The following is a 22360-nucleotide window of genomic DNA, read 5'->3' on the forward strand; positions in this document are numbered from 1 at the left end:
ATAGGTACACGGTTTGATAAAATACTTAAATCTGACTTAATAGATTCAAAAAAAAAATCTTTAATTTAATAAAAAGAAAACAATATAATATAACTCCATAGAGTAAATACCCGAACACTTCCAACAATTATTGTAAAACCAATGTAGTGCAAAAGATAAAGAAGTAACAGAATTCTACATAAACATAATTCCGAGTAAAAGCCACCAATATTATTTATGAATTCGATTACTAGTGGAAAAACAGTAAACAAAACTAGGAGGTTTACTAGAAATAGAGAACACATTGTGCAGTAGAACATATGCAAAATGTAACAACCCTGACCCGTGATTAACTATTAATCCATGATTAAAAATGCTTAATACGTAATTAAGAGGAAATCATGTGTCAACTACATGAATTATATGTTATTTGCATTTATATCTGTCTATCGTAGAAGTATCTATTTGTGTTTCTGTTTGGTTCTACGAATTAGAGGCCTTATCGGCATCTGATCATAAAAGTGACTTAAGTTATGTGTTATTTTGAATTTTTGGAATTTTTTGGTAGGTTTGATTAAAATTCGATTCGGAACCAAATAATTAGAACAAACTAACCTTAATTAGTTATTCTTAATTCAAGTTAATTAAGCATCCTTAGATGAGCCTATATAAGGCTAATTTGACCCCACTAGTTCATTTTGCACCTTCATTTCATACTCCTAAAGATCCAAATGTGAGGGAGAGGGAGAGTGAGAGCTTAGGGAGAGAGTGAATTCAAGAAGAAAAAAGAGAGGAATTACTAGAAAATTCAAGGGAATTGGCTTAGCACCTTAATGAATTCACCATCTAGAGCCTAATTGAGAAGTTAAGGTAAATATTAAACCCTTAGCTTATGAATTTTGGTGTCTAGACCATGAATTCAAGAGAATTAAGTTGGGTAATGAAAGAATTAAGCTAGAAATGACGAGAATTGAGCCATTCATGCATGCATGCACTTTTATCACATTTTTGAGTTTGAATTTCAAGTAATTTTCACATGCATGTGCCAATTGTACCTTAGGTTTGAGAGTTTACCATGTTTTCCATCAATTGACCTTATTTGATTATGATTTGGAAGCTTTGAACTCAATCCATTGCATATATGTTAAACTTTCAAGTTTTAAGTTTGATTTCACACAATTGGCATGCTTTTGTGCCTTGATTTTGCAAAATGATTTCGAATTCATGAAGTTTTCCAAGTTTATACAAGTTTCCTCAAGTTTTGGGCCCAAAATGATGTGAATTGTAGCTTTCAATTTGAGTTTTGGACTTGGGAGCGCAATCTGAAAATTCCAGAATCTACACTCACCACTCGAACGACAGATTTTGCACTCGAGCAACCGCTCTTAGTTTTGCACCTCCGCTCAAGCGACTAAAAGTTGGCTCGAGTGTAAAATGCATGCTCCCAGAAGTTTTCATATTTTGTAGGCCGCTCAAGTGACTAGATTGCGCTCCAACGAAGACCTCAGTCTCACGCTCGAGCGACCATCGAGTGTGCATCGAGCGGAAAAATCAACAACCAATACTTTTTCAAAGTTTACAAACCGTTCGAGCGAAGGATGTTACGCTCGAGCGACCTCTCACATTTTAAACCTCCGCTCGAGTGAACGAAGTTGCGTTCGAGCGAAGGCCCTGTTTTCAACAAATTTTACTAAGTGTTTCAAAGTGCATTTTGGCATTCTCATTGCATCCTAGGCATCCCTAAGCCCTAATTAAGACCTAATAATGAGAATAAGGGCTAGAAACACACTAAGAACGAAATGCAATAAGTTAAGTACGACCCGAGCGTGTGTTTCAATGTGTGTATCTGCTATGTTTGTGTAGGTCACGCGCTGTGAGTTGTTGATCCCTTTGTTACTATCAAAGCTATATATGCAATTATCTGTGAATAATAACTTAGTAAAGCTATGTTCGATATGTAGTACTTTTTGAACATTATATGATATGAACTATTTTCAAATGATACAAAAGGTTATTTTTGTGATTACATAAATGATGATCCAATTCTTTGAAATGTCTATGTGGTATCCTTAGCAGAGGCCTTCACCTATGGGACATAATACAGTGGCTTATGGTCATGAGGCCCTTGCTTGGGGGAAACAATACCATGGCCCAGGCCCTCGCTCGAGGAGAAACAATACAGTGGCCTAGGCCCTGGCCCGGGGGGAAACAATACCATGGCCCATGTATGATATATGTTACCCAGTACTAGAAGTTCCATTATGGAACTTGATATGCTTTGACCATAGAGATATGTTAATGTTAATGGATGTACCACGCATAATATGAATATGAAAATGACTTTGCTTTTGATACGGATATGCTTATGTTTTGTTTCGATAAGAGAATCAAAATCTATATTTGTTAGGGACATCATTTAGTTGAAACCTTTACTTTATTGTTATTCATTGGGCTCCAGCTCACTCTATTATTTATGTATGTAGGTGACCAGGCACGTGACCAGGCTCAAAGTTGATGACCTGGAGTCTTAGTCGTGTCAGCCAGCTGTTGTGCCTCTCGAGGAGGTTCCCTTTTGTGACACACACATGCTTGAGTCTTTGAGCTCTTTTGGAATATAAACATGTTTTCTGTTTATGTGTATATTAAGCTAGTTCTCTTTTGTTATATCTATAATGAATGTGACGTGGAATACTGTAATTATGACGCCACTATGTAGATAAAGTTTTTGAAATTTATGTTCCATGTATGTCTACACAACTCAATGGACTGTATATGTTTCTATATTTTCTTCCGCTAGCCCCTTTTTATTTTGTTATTCAAGTCAGAGGCCTTCAGTAATCTGAGGATTGCTGGTCGGTTACAATGCTTAACTTGTAGGGATGGGTTTGGGTTATGATAGAGTGGTATCAGAGCACGTTTTATACCGCACACACAAGTCCAGATGAGCTATAAGATGTTCTAGAAAAGAATTAGGAACATTTCATCTACATGAATGAGTGTATGTGTTAACATCCGTAATGTGAAAACTGAATCCGACTATGAATATATAAAATTGAAAAGCATGAACTAAACCCGAATACTCCGAACATTGTGAAAGAAATCACTTGCCTATGTTTATTTTTGCTTTGTTTACCTATAGCAACGTGGAAAATGCAAGAAGTAATGATACAAGTGAATCTTCCGACGCCTGAATGAGTCAGATGGAACAAATGCTCCCAGCCCTAACTGAAGCAATGATACAACAGCAAAGACAACAACATCTTCCTCCTCCGCCTCCTCTGGTCCAAGTTGAACCGGATAACAATGATATTATAAATCTAACTCAAAAGTTCATGAAGATGAAACCGCCAACTTTCTTGGGTGGTATTGAACCCTTAAAGGCAGAGACATGGTTACTTGAAATGGAAAAACTATTTGAAGTATTTCCTTGCTCTAAGATACAAAAGATTCTATTGGCCACCTATACTCTAAAAGATAAAGTCTGCAAATGGTGGTTGCTAATCCGAAATAATAATAGGAACATGATGTGGGCACAATTCAAGGAGATTTTCTACAATAAGTACTTTCCTCAGTGCTTCTGGGATCGTAAGGTTTCTGAATTTCAAGAACTCAAGCAAGGCAACATGTCTGTAGCTGAGTATGAGGCTAAATTCATGGAATTAGCTCGATTTGCTCCTTATATGATTAGATTTGGGAGTGTTTGATTGAGTAAGCATTCTGAAGTTGCATACATATGTAGAGGTACTTGATAGAGCATTGATGGAAGAAACTATTCTGGTAGCAAAGAAACAAGCTAAAGCCCCAACAACAACAGAATGGAGAGGTAAGAGGTCGAGAAACAAGTTTAGAAAGGGTAACTCCTTTGGAAGTAAGAAGCAAAACACAGGGTCATCAAGTAGCTCAAGTCAGAGGGGTGTGTGTTACCATGTGTCTGGTGCTTGTTACTGGTGTGGCAAAGTTGGCCACATAATGAAAGATTGTCCACTTGGGTCTGAGAATGCCAATCACCCAACGGCAACTTTAGCCGGATCCGCTCTTGTACCAAAAACAAATATGAGAACTAATATTGGGAAACAGACCCTAAGGCAAGGACAAGTGTTTGCATTAGTACCTGGGGATGTACAGAACACTGAGTCCATGGTGCCAGGCATGATCTCCATTTGTGCTCAACATACCTATGTGTTGATAGATTCTAGTTCTACGCATTATTTTGTGTTGCATGCCTTTTCTCGAAAATTAACTAGACACCCTTAGAACCCATGAATTATTTACTGTATGTATCTATGCCATCTAGGGGTTCTATGGTATGTGCTTATATTTATCCAGCATGTGATATTGTGATTGGTAATGTGACATTATATGTTGATTTATTGCCTTTAGGGGTTGATCATTTTGATTGCATATTGGGTATGGATTGATTAACAAAGTGTTGTGCAACTATTGAATGTGTGAGTAAAACTGTTGTGTTTCGTCCACCTGGTCTACCTGAGTTTGTGTTTGTTGGAGATGGGGTAGTTCCTCCCCCATATTTTATTTCTGCCATGAAAGTCGTTAAACTACTTAGGAAGGGATGTAAGGGTTATATGTGTTGTGTTTTGATTGAGACTTCTGCTGGTCCTAATGTGGAAACTATTCCTGTTGCTTGTGAATTTCTTGATGTATTTCCAAATGAATTGCCTGGGACTTAATTGATAGAAAAATTGAATTCACCATTGATGTAATACCAGGAACACAACCGATTTCTAAAACCCCATACCGGATGTCAACTTCTGAGTTAAAAGAGTTAAAAGTTCAACTCCAAGACCTCTTAGACAAGAAATTCATCCGCCCGAGCACTTCACCTTGGGGTGCTCCGATCTTATTTGTAAAGAAGAATGATGGATCGTGAAGACTGTGTATAGATTACAAAGAACTGAACAAAGTAACCATTAAGAATAAATACCCGTTGCCTCGAATAGATGATCTGTTTGACCAACTTCAGGGAGCACAAGTGCTCTCTAAGATAGACCTTAGATCTGGGTATCACCAGCTAAAAGTTAAAGCAGAAGACATAGAGAAAATTGCATTAAGAACTAGATATGGACACTACAAGTTTTTGGTAATGCCATTCGGGATAACTAATGCATCTGCAACATTTATGGACCTAATGAATAGGGTGTTCAAACAAGTTATGGATGAATTTATCATTGTATTTATTGATGATATACTGATTTACTCTAGAAACATGGAAGAACATGGAAATCATTTTAGATTTGCTTTACAGATTTTGAGAGAAAAGAAGTTATATGCAAAACTTTCCAAATGTGAATTCTAGCTTGACAGCATAACATTTTCGGGGCATGTAATCAATAAAAATAGCATATTAGTTGACCTGTAGAAAATTGAAGCTATTGTGAACTAGCCAAGACCAACTAATGTATCCGAAGTTAGAAGTTTTCTGGGGCTTATTGGCTATTACCGCCGATTTGTAAAAGACTTCTCAAAACTTGTCATGCCATTGACACAGTTAACTCAGAAAAATGTATCATTTGATTGGACTGAACGGCGAAAATCAGCCTTCCAAGAATTAAAGACCAGATTAGTAACTGCACCTATCCTGACATTGCCTAACGAAACCAATGGGTTTTAGATTTACAGTGATGCTTCCTATAAAGGCTTGGGGTGTGTGTTAATGCAGAATGGGAAAGTAATTGCGTATGCTTCTTGACAACTCCAACCATATGAAAACAACTATCAAACTCATGACCTAGAATTAGCAGCTATGGTGTTTGCTCTAAAAATTTGGCGACACTATTTGTACGGTGTGACTTGTGAGGTGTATACTGACCATAAAAGGTTGAAATATTTCTTTACTTAGAAACAATTGAACATGAGACAAAAGTGGCTTGAGTTAATACAAGATTATGATTTGCATATTTTGTATCATCTAGGAAAGGCAAATACAGTTGCAGATGCTTTGAGCTGAAAATCCATTAGCAATTTGTCATGTTTGCTCACTAGTCAGAAAGAACTATTATGTGACTTGGAAAAAGATGAAATCAAAATTGTGTTACGTAAACAAGGTGGAGTCTTAGCTGCCATTTACGCTCAACCTGCAATTATTGAGGCAATTAGAGAGAAACAACTGCAAGATAAATTTCTGAAAAAGATTGTGGATGAAATTGACTTGAAACCGAAGCTGGGATTTATGATTGAAAAGGGTGTGTTGAAATTCTAGAATAGATTTTGTGTACTGGATTGTTCTGACTTAAGAAAACGAGTTATGATTGAAGCTCACAATTCTAAATTTGCTATGCATCCAAGAAATACAAAGATGTAGCATAACTTGAAACAAAATTTCTGATCGCCGGGAGTGAAGAAAAGCATTACTGATTTTGTGGCTAGATACTTGCATTTCCAACAAGTTGAAGCTGAACATCAACGACCCGCTGGATTACTTTAACCGCTTTCAATACTGGAATGGAAATTGGAGCACATCATGATAGACTTCATTGTTGGACTGCCTCGCTCCTCCGGAGGTATGGATTCTATTTGAGTCATTTCTGATTGTTTAACTAAATCTGCCCACTTTTTGTCTATTAAATATTTATATAATGCGAATAAGTTGGCTAATTTGTATGTCATTGAGATTGTGAAATTGCATGGAGTTCCATTTTCCATAGTATCTAATAGAGATCCCAAGTTTACTTCGAGATTCTGGCAGAGTTTACAATAGGCTTTGGGGACTGAACTGAGACTAAGTAGTGCTTATCATCCACAGACAGACGGTCAATCTGAATGAACCATTCAAACATTGGAAGACATGTTACGGATGTGTGTGTTGGACTTTCAAGGCAATTGGGAGACCTATTTACCATTAGCTGAGTTTGTGTATAACAATAGCTATCATTTGAGTATCAATATGGCTCCTTATGAAGCTTTGTATGGTAGAATATGTCACTCTCCGATTTGTTAGACCGAGGTAGGTGACAGACCCTTATTGTGACCGGAACTTGTGCAAGAAACGACAGAAAACGTGAAATTGATTCAACAAAGACTGAAAACTGCACAAAGTCGCCAAAAGAGCTATGCAAATGTCCGAAGAAGAGATCGAGAACATGAAGTCAGGGATCATGTGCCCATCAAAGTGACTCCTATGAAAGGACAAATGCGGTTTGGTGTAAAAGGAAAGCTAGCACCGAGATATGTTGGGCCATATGAAATTCTTGAGAAGATTGATCCGGTGACGTATCAGGTAGTCTTACCGCCGGTTATGAAACATATGCACAATGTTTTCCATGTCTCAATGCTTCGGGAATATTTACGGGATCCGTACCATGTTATTGAGCCGGTATATGTGCTTTTGAAAGATGACTACACATATGAAGAATGGCCAATTCAAATTGTGAACCGCCAAATTAAAAAACTGAGAAACAAGGAAATCCCGCTGGTAAAGGTTAATTGGCAAAGCCACGGAGGGACCTATGCAACTTGGGAGACTGAAGAAGATATGATGAAAAGATACCCTGACTTGTTCCCGTTGGATCCGATATTATTCCAAAACGAAGGTAATTTGAGTTTGGAGGACCAAACTCTTTAAGGGAGGAAGACTGTAACAACCCCGACTCGTGATTAACTACTAATCCATGATTAAAAATGCTTAATACATAATTACGAGGAAATCATGTGTCAAATGCATGAATTATATGTTATTTGCATTTATATCTGTCTATCGTTGAAGTATCTGTTTGTGTTTTTGTTTGGTTTTGCGAATTGAAGGCCTTATCGGCATCCGATCATGAAAGTGATTTAATTTATGTGTTATTTTGAATTTTTAGAATTTTTTGGTAGGTTTGATTAAAATTCGATTCGGAACCAAAAAATTAGAATAAACTGACCTCATTTAGTTATTTTTAATTCAGGTTAATTAATCATCCTTAGATGAGCCTATATAAGGCAAATTTGACCCCACTAATTCGTTTTGCACCTTTATTTCATACTCCTAAAGCTCCAAACATGAGGGAGAGTGAGAGCTTAGGGAGAGAGTGAATGCAAGAAGAAGAAATTGAGGAATTGCCAGAAAATTCAAGGGAATTGGCTTGGCACCTTAATGAATTCACCATCTAGAACCTAATTAAGAAGTTGGGGTAAGGATTCAACCCTTGGCTTATGAATTATGATGTGTAGACCATGAATTCAAGAGAATTAAGTTGAGTAATGAAATTAAGTTAAAAATGAAGAGAATTGAGCCATTCATGCATGCATGCACTTTCATCATATTTTTTGAGTTTGAATTTGAAGTAATTTTCACATGCATGTGCCAATTCTACCTTAGGTTTGAGAGTTTACCATGTCCTCCACCAATTGACCTTATTTGATTATGATTTGGAAGCTTTGAACTCAATCCATTGCATATATGTTATACTTTGAAGTTTGAGTTTGATTTCACACAATTGGCATGCTTTTGGGCTTTTTTAGCGAAATGATTTTGAATTCATGAAATTTGCCAAGTTTATACAAGTTTCCTCAAGTTTTGGGCCCAAAAGGATGTGAATTGTATCTTTTAATTTAAGTTTTGGACTTGGGAGTGCAATATGGAAATTCCAGAATCTGCACTCACTGCTCGAGCGATAGATTATGCACTCAAGCGAGCACTCTTGGTTTTGCACCTTCGCTCGAGCAACCAAAAGTTGGCTCGAGCGTAAAATGCATGCTTCCAAAAGTTTTCATGTTTTGCAAACCACTCGAGCAACTAGAGTTGTGCTCGAGCGAAAACCTCAGTCTCATGCTCTAGCGACCGTCAAGCGTACGTCGAATGGAAAAATCAAGAAACTAATATTTCTCCAGAGTTTACATACCACTCAAGTGACCTCTCACATTTTTGAATCTCCGCTCAAGCGAATGAAGTTACGTTTGAGCAAAGGCCCTGTTTTCAACAAATTTTGCTAAGTGTTTCAAAGTGCATTTTGCCTTCCCCATTGCATCCTATGCATCCCTAAGCCCTAATTAAGACCTAATAATGAGAATAAGGGCTAGAAACACACTAAGAACAAAATGCAATAAATTAAGTACGACTCGAGCGTGTGTTTCAATATGTGCATATGCTATGCTTGTGTAGGTCATGCGTCATGAGCTGTTGATCCATTGTTTGCTATCAAAGCTATCTGTGCAATTATCTGTGAGTAATAACTTAGTAAAGTTATATTTGATATGTAGTTCTTTCTGAACATTATATGATATGAACTGTTTCCAAATGATACAAAAGGTTATTTTTGTGATTACATGAATGATGATCCAATTCTTTGAAATGTCTACGTGGTATCCTTAACAGAGGCCATCGCCCAATGGACATAATACTATGCCTTATGGTCATCAGGCCCTCGCCCAAGGAAAACAATACCGTGGCCTAGGCGTACACCCGGGGGAAATAATACCGTGGCCATTTATAAGATATGTTACCTGGTATAGGAGGTTCCATTATGGAACTTGATATGCTTAACCATAGAGATATTTTAATGCTAATGGATGTACCACGCATGTTATGAATGTGAAAATGACTCTGTTTCTGATACAAATATGCTTATGTTCTGTTTCGATAAGAGAATTGAAATCTATATCTGTTATGGACATCATTCAGTTAAAACCCTTACTTTGTTATTATTCACTGGGCTCCAGCTCACTCTATTATTTATACATGTAGGTGACAGGTGCGTGACCAGGCTCAGAGTTGATGACCTGGAGTCTCAGTTATGTCAGCCAGCTATTGTGTCTCCCGAGAAGGTTCCCTTTTGTGATACACACATGTTTGAGTCTTTGAGCTCTTTTGGAATATGAACAAGTTTTCTGTTTATGTGTATATTAGGTTAGTTCTCTTTTGTTATATCTGTAATGAATGTGGCGTGGAATACTATAATTATGATGCCACGCCTATGTAGATAAAGTTTTTGAAATTTATATTCCACGTATGTCTACACGGCTCAATGGACTACAGATGTTTCTATATTTTCTTCTGCTAGCCCCTTTTTATTTTATTATTCAAGTCGGAGGCCTTCAGTAATCCGAGGATTATTGGCCGATTATGATGCTTAACCTGTAGGGGCGAGTTTTGGTTGTGATACAAAAAATTCTAAACCCGTACACAGTAGATTAATCATATACACAGTAAAATAACAGTACACAAAAATAAATCAAAATACAAAATATAAAATTTATATTTAACTAGAATAGGGAAAAAGATAGCAAAATAATTCTAGATAAAACAAAATTAATACGGAATTTGTCTTGTTAAGATAGTTGGAATTATCGCTTATGTGTACGATGTGAAACACGTCATCATTGCATCAAATATATTACCAAATTATATTTCAGAAAAATAAGTTGAACATAATGTCAATTATTTGGGTAAAACCAAACTAAACTATATACAAAGAACCAGAAATACTTACAGATGAAGAAAACTTACAAACAGATTGTAAAATCTAGAAACAAAACCAAATGTTATCGAGGCTTGTGTTGAACACAATTTCCTTAAGACAAATTCATCCTCCGCTATGGTGCTCACGAGTTTTTATCAGACATTCGTCTTCCATGATACAACGATCGAACCTTGTAGAAGCATAACTACAACAGCAAGTCTGGTACACTTTTACTATGCAGAATTCTCTTACAGAAAAGACAGAGTACAAAAGGAAAGAAACACAAGATGAATTACATATTTAATGAATGCAATGGGGGTCAATTTATATAGGTGAATTGGTGGCTCTTCGAAAGGTCATGGTGACTTTTTAATGAAAAAACGCATCTCTTTTCTATGAAAAAACACAACTCTTCCATGGAATAGGTACAAAAAACAAATATGATTGATCTTTCAAATAGATTTGAATTTTGAATTTAATCTGGTTCAATTTTGACCCAAAAATATAACAAATAAATTTAATTTTAAATTAAATAAATTTCATCTTAAAACTATACTCAAATGGTGCACTTTGGAGTCAATTTTTCATTCACCTATTAATGGTTTCCAAACCATTTTCCCAACACTACATTCAATAATAAAATCATATACAATTTCCGTGAATGAAGTTAGACTCATAGTTAATTGATAATCCCACCTTGTGCAAGAGATTTATACCCATCAATCAAAGTTTGTGTAGCTACAATTTTCTCAATAATAAAGCTTATGAAGAAAACAAAAGCAGAGAAAGAACTAAAACAAATAATTCTCCAAAAAAAAAAAGACCCCATCTGAATTTTGGATCGAGGTTAGGGCACTAGAGAGAACCTGAACCCTATATTTTATTTTGAATGTTTCAAATGTTGAAATCTGTCTTTTAGTCCAACTTTGAGTTTACTGATTTTCATCTCATGCCATTGAGCTATCTTTGAACCTTGATATTGCCTTGATTTCTCACATTATCGAGGGTCTAGTTCAGTGATCGATACTTCATTCAAAGAACATGGCAATGACTTGCTCGTAGACTGATATGAGTCTAGGTGTTTTAGTGTATTTGACCCCATTACTCTATGAGCAAAGAATGTTGGTTCCTGAGGAACTGATAGGGTAATGGAGTAACTACTAAGCATCAAAACTATCGTTGCCATGGAAGGCCTAGCATTAATGTTTTCTTGGACACACAACAATCCTATATGGGTGCATCTAGTGACCTTATCTCTTGAGTAAGACTTCCAAATTTGGATCCATCAATTTCAGATGTGTTACATCTCTCCATGGTTTCCAAGCCTGCAATAATTCATAACATGTAACATGTAGATGTGATGATATTATCCCTAAGCAGAAAAATATTAGTTAGAAAGTATGTAATCACTCACGTAGCTTAGCAAGTCTTCAACACAATTTGATTGGTAAAAACTATTGTTCTTCTTGCCACTTACGATCTCCAAAATTAAGACACCGAAACTAAATACATCGGACTTTGCAGAGAACTGTCCATGCATTACATACTCTTGAGACATGTAACCTCTGCAAACCATTAACCCCTAGTTTAGCAAAAGAATCAGAATATTACAAGAAACTCTACTTAAAACAAATTTTTAGTGGACAAAATCACATATATTAAACCACTGAGGACATAATGCGTCAAGATTTACTATAATATATATATATATATTGTGCCAACAAAGATTACTTTCATAAGGAGCTAAATAGATGGGAGTTGTTATAGTGTGTGTATTTTAAAAAGTATATACCGTATGCATTCTACCACAACAAACGTAATATAACTACAATATTAAAATGTAGGGATCAAATTACTTAAATTACAAGTATAGAGATCAATGTAAAAGTGTAATTAATCCATTTGTATTTGTTTAAATAAAAACTATAGAGATTAATGTAAAAGTGCAATAAACCCACTTGTATTTTATTCCCGTCCAAGGGGGAGTATTTGAAGAAAAAGAATGATGCTTTTACTTGAGATTGCATAAAGAATTAACTAATCCAAAATATAGCAAGTGCAATTAATGGGATTAGGTGACACAAAACTTACTATGTCCCAACAATTCGACTTGTATTTCCTTGAGTTTGATCCACACCGAAGATCCTAGCCATTCCCAAATCTGAAATTTTCACATTCATATCCTCATCTAATAGAATATTGCTAACTTTGAGATCACGATGTATAATTCTAAGTCTGGAATCTTCATGAAGATAAAGCATCCCTCAAGCTATTTCTCCTATAATCTTGTAACGTTTTGACCAATTCAACTTTTCATGTTGTGGATCTGTACATTGATCAGAATATATGCTCAATTTAGCCGTGAGGAATTAGACATGGGTATGATATGTGTCAATGCTATTCAAGATGAGATGGAAACAATAGGAGAGGAATACAATAAGGTTATGTTTCGATCATAAATCTGGATAGAGATTTAAAAAAGAAAAAGAAAAAATATGAATAAAATATAAGCTTTTTTTTTTTTTCCATTTCCCTTTTTCTTTCCAATTTCCAATCCAAATCTATAATCTAAATAGAGTGTAAATGGGTTTCTTTTCTTAGCATGCATTGCAATACTAGCCTACTAGGTTAGTTTCTTAATAAATTCGAGTACAAAGAATGTATATTCATTGACATTGTTTTACTGTGAAATAAAATAAAAAAAATATTATGAAGAACTAGAGTTGTTTGAATGAGCCAAACCGAATAGTAAGTAGTCCAAGCTTTTGTTGGGGACAAATTCATAAATGAGTATCTTTTCTTCTCCTTCTAAACAAAATCCCAGTAGCCTCATTAGATTTCTATGTTGAAGCTTGGCTACCAATACAACTTCATTCTTGAATTCTACTGCACCTTGCCCCAAGTTTTGAGATAACCTCTTCACTGCTATCTCTGATCCGTTAGGAAGTATGCCCTGAGAATATATGACATTTACTAAATTTTGGATCCAAAATTTTAAAACTTCTAATTTTCATTTTTTTTTTTTTTACTTTAGAAAATGTTTTACACAAATGAATTTTTACCACTAGACATAAAACTAGTGAGGTTTATTGGTTTATGGTAAGAAATAGTTGTGGAACCTATTACTTTGCATCTACTGTAAGCAAACCGAGTAAAAAATTCGTTTGTGTAGAATAATATTACTGTATTTTACGTCGTTGAAATCATGTACAATTACAAATGACATCTAACCTTGCAGACATGTCCAAATCCACCTTGACCAATTTTGTTTTTGTCAGAAAAGTTGTTTGTGGCAACTTGAACTGTACCCAAATCATATTGCAAGGATTGTACTGTTGTAATTTCAGTCCCAACTGGACAAATCAAAAGGTAAATGTAAAGGATTTATGGATTTATTATTAGAAGAATAAATGGTTAAAACAAAAGATGATTTTTTTTTTTTCTTTACCACTATCCTCTGCACTGGGACCATATTTCTTCTTTGTTTTATTACTTTGGAAGGAGAGCATACAACGAAAAGCAAAACAGAGACTCCAATTGGGACAATGATGGCAATGAGTACTTGTGATGAGATTCCACCTTTTCCTGCATCAACAAGAAAAATAAAAATGTTTTTGTTGAAAGTGTTCACAAGTAAAGAATAGCTCACATGTGAAAATTATGGTCGATGTAGCAGTTTATAGTTAAAAATCAAGTACGAAAAACTATAAATTTGAAATTCAAAGTCAAGAACATGATTGGAAGACAAACTTGGAATAAACAAATGATCTACGTACCCAAAACAAATGATCTTGCAATTATGTTTTTGATGAACAATGTAAAAAGATTTGATATATTAACATATCAAATCATATAAATAGGACTTGTATTGGGTCTGTGGACCAAAGTGGAACGTTCGGTCAAGGCCGGCCTTACCCTTAGGCCATATAGGCAGCTGCCTTAGGCCACACCCTTATGAGAGGCCCCATAATTTATGTGTGTATTACAGACTTCAGGTATACAAAAGCCTTATATGTGGTAATTAATAAAAGTCCTTATTGCTTTTATATATAAGCCCCAGCATAATTCTTTCAATCTTCTATGTTTCAGTCTCTATTAAGGAAATAAGCAGGTTTGGTTTGGTTCAACTAGAGCTAAAAGAAAATTTATCATTAAACTGAACTCTTCAATTTTATTAATTAAGGAACCAAAAAAAATTACATGCTATGGTTCAGTTTTATTGATTTTTAATTTAGTGTGAATAAGGGACTCACAAGAAATTTTAAGATTATGTTTGCATCATAAATTTCAGTAAGGATTTAAAAAAGAAAAGAAAAAAATAAGTTCTATATGAATAAAATATAAGATAATGTTTTTCTCTTTTTTTTTTTCAAATTTTTATTCAAATTTATAATTCAAACATAACGCAAGAGTTTTGTAAGAATCTAAAAAATTACATATCGGAAGTACATAAAATAAAATAAAAAAATTGTTGGAATACTCTATAAATGTCTCCCGTTCTAGTCATTTATCTTCTTATATTAAAATATATATAATTTGTATAAAAAAAATACAGTTTGATGAAAATTATTAATGACAAAACAATGCAATCTACTGAAAACTCTTTTAAAATTAATTATTCACATATATATATATATAATAGATCTAATTATTTCTTCAATTGAGTGTAAGTTTGAACCAAACCAAACCAAGCCAAGCCTTAAGTCCCATCAAATGGGGTCGGCTACATGAAACCTTCTTCTCCACGTGGCCCTATCAAAGGCTATTTCATTAGTCAAATTAAGTAGATTCATATCTCTATTTAAAACGCTAGTCAACGTTAATCTAGGCCTACCCCGTCCCCTAACACTTCCATCTACCGTTACAGTATCGCATCTCTTCACTACTGCCTCCGTTGGTCTCCGTTGAATATGACCAAACTATCTCAAACGATTCTCTCTCAACTTATCTTCTATCGGTGCTACTCCTACCAATTCCTGAATACACTCATTCATAATCCTGTCTTGTCTAGTCTTACCACACATCCACCTTAGCATCCTCATCTTAGCTACACTCATCTTATCTATATGTTATTTCTTGGTTGCCCAACACTCTGTCCCATACAACATAGCTGGTCTAATAGCCGTTCTATAAAACTTAAACAAGAAATTTGAGACAAAGTAGTAAAAGGCCTCAATTTAAGATTTTACCTTAGGCCCATAGTTCTAAATATCGGCCGGTACGGTACGTACCGGCCGATTCGTACCGAAAAATTGGACCGTCGATTCGGATATGGACCGGTATACCGGTGGGAATAAAATTCACAGCCGTATTGTCCGATTCCCGATACGTATCGGCCTGAATCCGATACATGGAGCGATACAGTTTCGATACAGCCGGTACGGATGAAATTGTGCTCTGTTTTATGCACTGTTTCTGTTTTGTTGTTTCTGGTTCTGTTTGTTGTTGTTGTTCTGTTGTTCGCCTTGAGTTGTTGGCTCCTATTAGAAGTCCAAAATCAGACCAACCTCTCTTGTCAACACACATCAATATTTCTTCAATTCTTTTGGATTCTTTGTATGCTGGTTTCTCTTCTTCTACTGGACTATTTACTCGTAACCAACCACTATATTCTTGGGTGGAGCTTTAACAAAAGTGGGCAACCACAGAACTTATGCAATGTGAAAGCTTCTTTCTATGCTCTGTTTGTGTTTTGCATTTCAAATTTTTTTTTTTTTTCTGTTTCGTAATTGCCTTTGGAAGCCACCGTTCTGCATTTTTTAGAGATAAAGAGAGAGGGAGAGAGAGAGAGGATAGGTTTTTTTTAAGCCTACTTTTTAAGCCACTATTCTATACCTTTTTAAGCCATTGTTTGGTTTTATTTATTTTTTATTTATTTATTTATACACCTATACCTCTGTTTGTATTAATATATATATATATATATTTTTCTTAGTTGAGCAAGGGAAAAAAGACAAGAAAAATAAATATTGAAATCAAAATCAAGGCTAAAAGTGCTCCTACATATCAAAATTTTGATAAAATATGATAAATTAAGTCTGAAAGAGTCAAAACAAGCATAAAATTGAGTTTTAGAGGGATTGTTAATGATTTTTAAAATTTCACGGTCTCGACACCTGATTCCCGATACGTACCGGTCGATACTACTGATACCGATACTCCGCGACCGATACCATTACATTACCCAATACCGCGATTTAAAACTATGCTTAGGCCCCCTAAGGGTGGGACCGTCCCTGCGTTGGCTCTTTTTGGTGGATCGGAGACAAAGTAGCTTCCATTATTTAAATCAAATCTCATTTCAATTATCTAATTATTGATATTTAATGAATAATTTAATATTCATGTAATCTACTCAATAATCTTACAAAATAAATAATTTTGATCACTAATGATGCCCAATAACATATAGGGTTTAATTTTACCTAAATTGCTTATTGGAGGACCTAGAGGAGGAGGAGGAAGAACCGGTAGCGGTGGTGCAGTGGCGGTGGTGGTGGCATTATAGAAGGGGCGCAACTCATACCAGACAACACAACTTGGATACCAAAATCTTAAACCTTGCTTTCCCATACAACAACTAGCCAAATTTGAGATACCATATCTAAGGCAATTATTGCAATCAGAACTAGATAGGTCCGGCGTGCACTGTACGAGCCCATACACTGTTTGAAGCGGTGTAAATTTAGCTTCTTTAGTTGCAAACTTCTTTCCATACTGACTATCCGAAGAACAAGAGGAAGCCCAAGTAACTATATCATCCATTACACTTTCCAAGACTTCTACAAATCGGTTTAATTCTGTAACATTTGCACATTAACCAAACTAAGTGCAATTGTCTGATCCACATAGGAGAAGATAGATTGGTTCAAGCATCGCAATATGCATCTTCGTACCAAATCGTGGCAACCTTCGAATTGGGACACTTTTGGACTACTTCTTTAGTAGCAGTAGAGACGCAGGCTTGACAGACGGCGGTGGAAACATCACCACGGAAGAGGAAGAGGCCGTAGGCTATGTCGGGGGGCTTGAGGCCTGCGGTGAAGTTGGAGAAGCCATTGGTGGTGGTGATGGAATTAGAGGAGAGAACAGATAAGAGGGTGTTGAGGTTGGTTTGGTATGTGCTGTTGGGAGTGTAAGTTGTGGTGCTGAGGATGAGAAAGAAAACAAAGGAAAGAACAAAAAGGGTTGTGGGGTGTTAAAGGGATCATCATGGTGATCAAACTCTTCCTCCGCATATTTTTGGGTTTCAATTGATTGATGAACAAGTAGTTAAGATGGAAAGGTTCGGTTACCTAAAATCTGCAAAAAAATGAATTTGAGATCAAGCTAAAAGAGACATTTTTTGTCGATAATTTTGTGTTTTGTGTTGTGTTTTTTCATTTTTAATTTGTGTCAATTTTTTTCTAAGTTCCAAGTTCACCAAATTTATAAAGGGAAATAACAATGCAGGCTACAAAACTTTAAAAAAAAAAAATTGTAAAACATGGGGTTGTAAGTCTGAATTGTACCCTCCATGTCTGTGTAAATTTTTTTTTATCAATTTCATTGACTTGTAATTGTCCCGATTTACTAAAAAATAATAAAAAATCATTAAATACAAAAAAAAAAGTATTAAAAAAAAGTAAATTACAAATACACATCTTGAGATTTATTTAAAATATGAATTACCCTCGTGATTCTACAAATTACATTCCGTCCCTTTAAGTTTATAAGCGCATAACAAATGACCCATTTTATTAATAAATGATAAAGTCAATAAACAATTTTAATGGCATCATAAATATATTTTAATTAATAATTCATATAATTTTATTGTTGTGTAAAAGATTAGTTAGAAATTTCACTTTTCTTGTCACTTCTATTAAATAAAATAAAATATTATCATGGGGGACAATTCATATTTTAAGCACATCTTAGGAGTGCATTTGCAATTTATCCAAAAAATAATAAAAAGAAGGATAAACTACCAATGGGTCCTAATAGTTGGACTTAATTCCCATCAAATCCTATTAAAAATAAGTCCTAATAAAATCGTCACTAAAAATAATTTTTTGTGACTATTTTTTGCATATGTCGCTAAAAATTGACAATTAGTGACTTTTTTTTGCCACGATTTTTATAAATTGTAACTAAAATTTACGATTAGTGACGTATTTCTGTGATGAATTTGTCAAACTGTCATTGAAAGTTGAAAATTAGTAACTCTTTTTTATGACAAGTTTTATAAACTAACGCTAAAACTTATAATTAGTGATATTTTTGTGACAATTTTCAAATTATCACTAAAAATTAACAATCAGTGGCATTTTTTAATAGTATTTGATGAAAAATGTCATTAATTATTATAAGACATATTGAATAATAAATTCACCTTTTATGACCTATACATAAGTCTCCCCAAAAAAAAAGCCAATTGTTTTATTTTGAAGGGATACATCCCAATTGGCTTGCTAGTTAAAATTCCTATAATGTGAAATTCAAAGAGGATAACGATAAACTTCAATATAAATGGTCAGAAATTCCTATTCTTTTCTCCAAACCTTGTTATTTTACTTCAGTGGTTCTACAAATTACATTTTGTCCTTTTAAGTTTTCTAATCGCATAAGGAATTTTCCCTTTTATTAATAGATCATAAAATCAATTAATAATTTTAATGATGTTAGAAATATATTTTAATTAATAATTCATATAATTCTATTGTTGTATGGAAAAGTAATTAGAAATTTTACTTTTTTTGTTACTTCTATTAAATAAAAAGTTTTGACAATGAAATATTTATAATTTCCAAAATCATAGGGCACAATCCGTATTTTAAGCAAATCTTAGGAGTGTATTTGCAATTTATCTACAACATTGCCCCTACCATATCAACCATCACCGCCACCACTTCTACTATCGTCACTATATCCACCAATACTGTTTTACTATCATTCACTGCATCTTTTTCTACCGTCAACTGGCATCCACTACTATTTGCACATGTCCTATCCAAATTTAGTTAATCTCATCGTTTGTTATTTTTCTCTCTTTTTAACACTGTCCATCCACCGTCGTCTTCAGATCCGATTGATTTTACTGTTCTCTCTCTCTCTCTCTCTCTCTCTACCCCCAATATCATTATTTTTGTGTTATATGTTGATTTTTAAATAGATTTGGTTGATTTATATGTTATTAATTGATAGATATTTTGTTATATTGTTTGATCTGTATGTTTCTTCTTTTGACGTTCATTGATTTCAAATGTTCGCTAGAATTTGTTAGTGAAATTTCATTAACTTTGATTATGACTTTCACTAATTTAGAGAAATTTCATTGTGCTAAATATTATGCTTTCGAAAATATATAAATTTCACTCACATGGCATAGTGAAATTTCACTTTACAAGAGAGTCACCAAAAATTAACATAGAGAATTTTCACTGTGCTAAGTTAGTGAAATTTCATTACTGGAGAGTTACCGAAAAATTATCACCGGAAAACTGTACCAACGGTGGTCACTAGAAAGTTGTCACCAGTGACCGAAGGTGACTATTGGCAATCAGAGGTGGCAGTGACAATGACAATTAGAGGTAATAAAGTAATGAAACTATAGTAAGAGTAATTTTGTCTTAAAAAACAAATAATAATAAATAAAAAGAAACAAAGTGTCAATATCCTTAAACTAACACATATATAATTTAGTTGTCCTTAGACTAATAAAAAATGTTTTCTAGGGAGTTAAATAAAAAGTCTCATATTATTATTATGGAAAATTTATCCATGAATCTCATATAAAGAAATGTCGATCTATTTAGTCCTAAGTGTTTTCTTATGAACTAATTAATCCATTTTATTTTGAAAAGTTATATTTATTTGATTTGGTGCCATTTGAGTTTAAGTGAATGCCCTTTTGTGATTTATTTTTCTAATTTTTTGATTCATTTTTGGGATGAGAATGGAAATGTGAGGTGCAAAAGTTTCTTTTTAGAGAGATTGGTGGCTGAAATATTGGTTGTCGAGCTTAAAAATTTACATTTCTATTAGTGTGTTATTCCATGTTACATGAGAGTGTTATATTAGAGTGTTATGTTTGGAAAAAGTATACTAAGGAATTTTTATATATTATGTACATTACATTGATTGAAGTGTTACATTTGAAAAAAATATATTAATGAATTTTTTTAGAATGTTACGTCATTACGTTTGAGAAAATTACACTAAGGAGTTTTTTAGTATGTTATATTAGAATGTTATGTTTGGAAAAGGTACACTAAAGAGTTTTTGTTTGTTACATTGATTGAAATGTCATGTCTGAGAAAAGTATACTAAGGAGTTTTTTTGGAATGTTATGTTATTACGTTTGAGAAATGTACACTAAAATGTTTTTTAGTATGTTACGTTAGCATGTTACATTTGGGAAACGTATATGTTTAGTAATTTCAACATTATGAAAAAATTTGCATTTATCCCTCAACACATATCACACACGTTTGTCCTTGGTCATTTATGTAATTCACACTAGAATGAGACCTTTGGATCCATAAGAAAAAATAGATGATCAAACTATTCATAAGATTAAATTTGAGATTTATTGGTGCTTTACCCTATTATTATTTGTATTTAGTGGAATTTTTTCCATAATTTAAATTTTTTGTAATTTATCTAGAAGAATAGAATTTAAAAATATAAAACTTTTTGATTTTTTAAAATTCATTGAGTGATGCTACATCCCCCTGCGTGTGTTAATTTCTGACCACACTGCCAACTAGGTACTCAACTGGAAAACACCGGCAGAATAGATTAAGCCCGAACGACCTGCAACAGAAAGAAGAGATTCCTATGGTGGTTCGTTCACCTAGGGACACTCCGACGATCAAATCAGTTATCACTCAAAGATAGCAAAAGTGCTTAACTTACTATTCAGAATATAAAAAGTGTACCTTAGACCCATGGGGGTGCCTCTCTTTTATAGCCAACACAAACCCAGTCCCAATAGAAGAAGTCTTCTCCCATTCTAGGACTCTTGTCCCTTATCCACTTATCCCGAATTCCGGTACTCTCATAGATAACCTCGGCCTAGCCGAGATCACTTCAGCGTCATGACCAGGACACATGGCACCCCGGCTGGCACTCCAGTGACACCTCGGCCATGTGCATTCGTCCAATAATTACGCTCCCACAACTGCCCCCTAGGTTCTATTACCTCGGCATCCTGAGGTGATGGAACCTATTTCATTTCTTCCATCTATCACGTCGGCTAAGCTCGCTTCATCATTTATTGCCGAAGTGAGAACTCGTTGACTCAATACGACCAAGACCTATAGTCTCCTTTTATCAATACTTGGAACCAACAACCAAGTTCGTTCAAGTTTCTCAGCCAAAACCGCCCTCCTAGCCAAGGTATTTGCTTCATTTAATCAAGAACTCCAAGAGTTTCATCACGTGTATGAGCTAGCACGCACAGTATTTCAACCGTTTATGCCACGCGTCTTTCCCCTACTGAGCCGTGTTTGATACGTGCCATTAAGTCGTCTCACATCTGCATGCGCCGTCTAACAAGCACGTCGTCCTAGGCACCATAATTGCCATTTTGCCACCATTTCATGGTTTTGATAAGAATCATCTCTCTTTCTCCCCGTCTCTTCACTTTTGCATTCTTGCTCCCAAACTCCCAACTCCTTCTCTCTCTAACTTCTCTCTTCCAAATCCGCCATCATTGTTCTCGTGAAGCTTTCTGCAACCACCTTTACTTTCCCCTTCCAACGAGGCTTTTTGCTGCACTTCTTCGTTCATTACTACCGTCCGTTACCGACGTATTTTACACCGGCCTTCTTTTCCTTGGTAAGTTCTCTGTTCCTCCGTCTCAATTTCTTGTTTCTCTTTCCATTGCCTCTGTATATTAATCTCGTTTGAACATACTCATATGCTCCTGTTCATATCTGTGCTTCAAATTTCATCCCCTGTATGCTTAAAACATACTCTACTTCCCCCGTTTCTGGGTTTGC

General features: G+C 34.8%; 1 protein-coding gene and 1 pseudogene across 1 annotated transcript; one reads left to right on the forward strand and one right to left on the reverse strand.

Moving 5' to 3' along the window:
• Nucleotides 1-7126: 7126 nt before the first annotated feature.
• On the forward strand, nucleotides 7127-7760 carry LOC145799942 (uncharacterized). The gene is made up of 2 exons (XM_082889585.1): nucleotides 7127-7526; nucleotides 7738-7760. The coding sequence occupies exons 1-2, from the start codon at nucleotides 7127-7129 to the stop codon at nucleotides 7758-7760; spliced, it is 423 nt and encodes a 140-aa protein (XP_082745711.1).
• A 3610-nt stretch (nucleotides 7761-11370) lies between these two features.
• On the reverse strand, nucleotides 11371-22148 carry LOC114306361 (cysteine-rich receptor-like protein kinase 10; annotated as a pseudogene).
• Nucleotides 22149-22360: the final 212 nt, after the last annotated feature.

This window comes from Camellia sinensis, chromosome 9, assembly GCF_055761805.1.
Source record: "Camellia sinensis isolate YWXY chromosome 9, ASM5576180v1, whole genome shotgun sequence".
NCBI lineage: Eukaryota > Viridiplantae > Streptophyta > Magnoliopsida > Ericales > Theaceae > Camellia > Camellia sinensis.